Source organism: Nicotiana tabacum, chromosome 10, assembly GCF_000715075.1.
Source record: "Nicotiana tabacum cultivar K326 chromosome 10, ASM71507v2, whole genome shotgun sequence".
Classification (NCBI taxonomy): Eukaryota; Viridiplantae; Streptophyta; class Magnoliopsida; order Solanales; family Solanaceae; genus Nicotiana; species Nicotiana tabacum.
The window spans coordinates 106541342-106547283 of NC_134089.1; the positions used below are offsets into that span (position 1 = coordinate 106541342).

General features: G+C 36.6%; 1 protein-coding gene across 1 annotated transcript; it reads left to right on the forward strand.

Moving 5' to 3' along the window:
* The first annotated feature begins 598 nt into the window (after nucleotides 1-598).
* On the forward strand, nucleotides 599-5369 carry LOC107805063 (uncharacterized). The gene is made up of 7 exons (XM_075223176.1): nucleotides 599-1199; nucleotides 2963-3103; nucleotides 3206-3319; nucleotides 3414-3587; nucleotides 4089-4204; nucleotides 4776-4860; nucleotides 4953-5369. Exons 1-7 carry the CDS (start codon nucleotides 708-710, stop codon nucleotides 4956-4958), a joined length of 1128 nt encoding a protein of 375 aa, XP_075079277.1. The 5' UTR covers nucleotides 599-707; the 3' UTR covers nucleotides 4959-5369.
* The last annotated feature ends 573 nt before the right edge of the window (nucleotides 5370-5942 follow it).

Sequence of the window (5942 nt, forward strand, 5' to 3'; positions counted from 1 at the left end):
TAAAATGCATAAAATATTTAAAATTATTTACAAAAAGATATTATATTGTATATAAATAATTATTAAATTTTGTATATAATTAGTCGGTTTGGTTCGGTTTATTTTTGGTTTTTTAAAATAGAACCAAAATCAAACGAAATATTATTGGTTTTTAAAATTTAAAACCAAAACTAATCCAAATCAAGAAAAATATCGATTTACTTAATCGATTTGGTTCGATTTTTGGTTTGGATCAATTTTCCGTCAAACCGTGAACACCCCTGTTACTACTAGTTAAATAAAATGTTGTGATGGAAATCAACTTTCAAACTATTTTAAGACTCAATTCCATTTAAATACGAGAAAATATTAGTTCACATATTTCATACTCAATTATTGGCTAAGTTCGCTCCTACGTGGCGTAAGTCTGGCACATTAAAAACAGTAACAGAACTCTACGTCCCACTATAATCACCTGTACCTCCGCTAATCAACCAGTTAAAAAGCACCTTACAGTGGAATTCGTAACTGATTCGTCGACGCATTTCATTATCCTATGCCGCGAAACACCTGATCACTAATTATATCCTCTTCATATAAAAGCCCGGACTCGGTTCTTCAATTAGTTTGACAGAGAGAAGCTGAAGTGAGTTGGGATCTAACATCACCCCACCCCACCCCACCCCCACCCCCACCCCCGGTCTCCCTCTTCTCTCTCTCCATTTTCAATGGCGACCATCAATGGCTTGACCTCACCACAGCCTTTTCTCTCTCTATCAAAGCCCAAACCAAAACCCTCTTATTCCCACTTCAAGCCTTTGAAGCCACAAATCTTATCCAAAGGCCTCAAACAGCAGAATCAGCAGCTAAGAGACTGGGCAGTCGTGGGCTCGGTGGCCAACGAAACCGACCTGATTCCAGTCCAAAGCAACGACACTACGGACCAGCAAAGCGGCGTCGTAATTGGGTTAGAAAGAGAACCGGAAGGTGGAGATATGGATTTAGTAAATCAGGTCGTGGGTGGGTTTGGAAATGAAGGGAGATTATCATTTGAAGGTGCTGCTGGTGGGTTTAGTTCTTCTTCAAGTGGGTCTAATGGAAAATTAGAACAAGAGGATATGAACAGAGTTATTGATAGAGCTATTAATGCAACTATTGTTTTAGCTGCTGGAAGTTTTGCTATCACTAAATTGCTCACTATTGACCATGATTACTGGCATGTAAGTTACTAATACTTACTAGTAGTTCTAAAAGCTTTCTATTTACTTAAAAGGTAACCGCAGGTAACTTCTATTAATAGCGTTTGATTGGTAATCTAGAATAATTAAATTGCACTGAGTCCTGCATTTTCTTGCTGCTTGTATATGAATAACATTTACATATCGTGGTTTAAGAGATTTATTAGTTTTCTTTTTATTTGGTTTTTGTCTTAAAATTATGATTCAGTTGCTTTCAAATGGATAATTCTCTCAAAATCTCAGCTTTTGGTACAAATACAAGTTGGGTCGTGACACCCAGGCCCCTTAAATTAATGGGTTGGTCTGATTAGGGTTTCGTGGGTCATGAGCTGGTTAAAGGGTTAATTTTAATGGGTTAAAAAAGGATAAAGGAGAACTATAGCGTGTGTGTGTGATCCAATAATTTGGGTGCCTTTTGGATTGGTATATTCTCAATTTCTCATGCTTATTTCCTGCTCTGTTGTAATCAAAGTGCAACTCCTTATGTAGATGTTTTGTTCTTAATTAATGATCTATATTTCTGGATGTCTTTAGTCCTATGTGGTCATGGGCGGCTCAATCGATACGGTGGCCTAAAGCCAAACCTTAGTAAGAGGCCTAAAATATATTTAATATAATTCTTTTATATATTAATGTGAAATGATAGTTTAAAAAATCTTTCTATTTTTTATATATAAGGAACAATAAAAAGGAATATGCAACTCATATTATCAATACCCTTGTTATTTGCAGAATTAATATATGGGTATGATGAGGGGGGGGGGTTAATTTTATAAAGAATAGGAATTGAATTATGAATATAGCAAAAAAAAAAAAAATACTACAATTAGTTTCCTTTTTAGTCACTTGTTGGCTTGACTGCCTTCCAATTAAGACATGAGAACTAAAAAACTTGATTTATGTGAGGAAAAATGAACGAGCCCGAATAGTTTTGATTACAAGATATATATGATTGAATTACTACATCTATTGATGAACAAAATTTATTTTGTTATATAGTAATGTATTAATTTTGAGGCCTTAAATTATTGGGGGCCTAAAGCAAGTGCTTGACTTGCTTTAGGCTTGAGCCGGCACTGTGTGGTTCAACTCTTTTATACTTAGTCATGGATATTATGTCTCAGTTAAGTGCATGTGTACAGGGGTGGGATGTGATGTTTATTGTTATCTGCTTTTTGTCTAATTGGAGAATCTGGCAGTGTTATCAATTATGCAGTCTAATTTGTATCGGCCTTCTTTCCTCATGCTTCATGATTGGGTATTTCATTTAATTCTATTAATAGAAATGTGGATTAAAATTGTTACATCCTAGTTGCTCTTTTTCTGTTAGAAACTCGTTATCTTGAAGTATGGGTAATCTGGGAAGAGCCTGCCTTCTGTCCTCTTGAATCATGATAACTTTCTTGGTCTTAACACTTTGTTGTTTTCAAGTACTTTTGATGAAGTTAGGATCTTATGAATTAGCATCCAGAGGATGCAAGCAAAATACAGAAGATGCACTCCCCTGTCGATGTTGTAAAGTACTGGAATCGGATATGTTTATACTTAACAGTCACACATTTACTTTTCTCCTTGTGTCATTTTCTTGTTATAGTTGTATAATCGTTTACTTGGGTTTGCCAGGTTGAGAAATGTTTGTTTCTTGTGGAATTACTTCTCATAATTTCTGCAGCAATTTGTAGTACGAATATGTATGCTCAAATACATATTTTCTTAGAATATAGCTCATCATCCTTCTCTCTCAGGGATGGACCGTATATGAGATATTGAGATATGCACCTCAGCACAACTGGATTGCATATGAGGAAGCCCTTAAAAGAAACCCAGTTTTGGCTAAAATGGTCATCAGTGGAGTGGTTTACTCTCTTGGGGATTGGATCGCACAGGTTAGTGGGGATTGAATAGAAAGTTCCTGTAAATGCCATGGCGTTACTTGGAATTGTTAATTGCTCCAACGTGCTAATTAGTCTTGCCTATACTTATTGCAGTGCTATGAAGGAAAGCCTCTTTTTGACTTTGATCGTGCACGTATGTTGAGATCTGGCTTAGTTGGATTCACGCTACATGGATCCCTCTCCCATTATTATTATCAGTTCTGTGAGGTACTGCTATTTTCAAAAGCTTAATACTTTCATGCCTGCGCAATTTTAGGTTCTAATTTTTTTGGACTAAGCAACACACTCTGATTCGTATTAGGCACTTTTTCCTTTCCAAGATTGGTGGGTGGTTCCTGTCAAGGTTGCCTTTGATCAAACTGTTTGGTCAGCAATTTGGAACAGCATTTACTACACAGTTTTGGGAGTTTTGCGCTTTGAATCCCCTCTCGCCATTTTCAGTGAATTGAAGGCTACATTCTGGCCAATGTTGACTGTAAGAAGAGACCTTCTGTTCTTACTTCTTGCTTAAATTACAGCATCACTTTTACATAAATAAACTTATTTTTGCATCAAGCGGTGGTCCTTATTACTATGTAAGACATTATTGTTTCTTGGTTTTCATATCTATGAATATATCTGTGTGGTTTACCTTGACCATAGTTGCAACTGTGCTGCACAGCTTCATTTCTCTTCATTCTTGTGGCATTTTCCCTCTCATCTGGTCCATAACTCTTACATAAGTCAGGGTGTTCATTGAATCTCGATAGTGGTTTGCTTGTCCAAATTAAACCTATGTTCTGTTGATAAGTTGATATTTGGTATGCAAATCACACGAGTCAATTCATGATGGTATCCTGCAGTTTATATCACTGTTTTTGCTGTTTCTTGCGTGTATGCTTCTATCATGCAACATGAAGTTTGAGGATCAGTGTGAATTAGTAAGCAAAACATGCATGTCTTAACACAGATTCCCTTTATGTGGCTCATTTTTCAGGCAGGTTGGAAGCTGTGGCCATTTGCTCATCTTATTACATATGGTGTAGTCCCGGTTGAACAAAGGCTTCTTTGGGTCGACTGTGTAGAACTTATTTGGGTGACAATACTCTCAACGTAAGCATTCCAAAATGTGAATCACAACTTTTTTTACTTTTCTGGTGCATGATGTTCAGGGACTGAATTTCGGAAGCACTATAAGCATGCTGACATGAATGATTAAATACTATACTTTTCGAGGTAGCTAATGTTGCCAAAATGGTTTATCATTGAAGCTTATCTTTCTCAAAACATCATTGGTTAAGGAAATTGATGGTGGTCCGATTGTAGTCTTTTAGTAATATGTATGCTAACTCCCAAAGGTTTCCCTTTTTTTCAACGAAGGAGGTTGTCCATGACCATTTTGGGGGCAGGTAGCTCTTAGGTTACGTCCAATTAATCACTCCGCTTTAGTATTTTCATACAGGGAAATTGTGCACCCTGGCTGACAGCTAGGTGAATCAGATTTCCTATTGAATGTTTAATCTCTATGCTATTACTACTTGGATTGTGTTTTGACTGTCCAATAAGCAGGACCTGCCTTTAGTTCCATGAAGTATTTCAAACTTTGATAACAGAACAAATGCAGATGTTACCAGAGAAATGCATCATATTCTAACTTCATTTTTTTTTTTGTTTGGTTTATTAGTTATTCAAATGAGAAATCAGAAGCTAGAGTCTCCGAGGCATCAGTGGAAGCAGAAATGCAACCTCCCTCAATAGGTCCACCACAGGTATGTAAACTAACTTGCTCATGAGATGCCTGAGCTGTAGATGTATGGTGAAATTGTGTTGACATGGTACCTGAATTTGATGTGTGCTGTAGGAGTAAATGAATGTAAGAGCAGATGCAGGATAAAGATGTGAGGAAGTATAAACAACCTTAACACGCAGCAGAGTCTTCATTGAGAGGACCATTAATGGGGTAATGTATAGTTTTGAGGTGATAAAGCTGCAGATACTTGCTGTACCGTACTCTCAGAAAACATCCTCTGAGATACTTGTTTATGATACATGCATACTGCACATAGCGCCCCTTTCTCTGTGTAAGTACACAAATTCTTTTGTAGTTTGAAATGTAAAAAGTGCAATTGAACTCTGATGCTCATGCTGAAGTTTCAGCAGGAACTTGCAAATTAGAACTGTAGCTTATAACATAATAAGAACTTATAGTAGCTTATAGCATTATATTGACTGTCTTGAAGGATCATAAAGTATTAATAAATGGAGCCTGGTGTTTCAAGCCCTGATGCTTCATTTGTTCTTCTCTTGCATTAACATTTAGGCATTTAGCCATTTACCATGTAAAGAGAGCACCTTGGGGTAGGACTATCTTTATTTTCTTTTCATCAATACTAGCCCAGCTGTGATTCGTCCATGCCTGATGCCAACATGTAAAATCTTCGATTTGTTCCTACCTTAGCTCTATAATCAACCTGTCTAGAATTTCTCATAAATAAAGCACTCCCTCTGTTTCATATTATATGTCGTGTTTCTTTATTACACGTCCCTTAAGAAAATAATAAATAGGAAACGTTTTTTTTACTATTTTACCCTTATTTATGTCTTAAACTAGTTGAGTCTTGTCTTATGTCATAACTTTGTGGGATTAGTTTGGTAGGGATACTATTTTGCTTTTGCTGTGTATCTTTCTTTTGGATTTCATGTTCCTATTTTTCCTATTTTTCTTATTATTTCTGTGGTGTTAATGATTTTGTCTTTTTGTCCTCTCGAGCCGAGGGTCTTTCGGAAACAGCCTTTCTACTCCTTCGGGGTAGTGGTAAGGTTTGCGTACACACTACTCTCTCCAGATTCC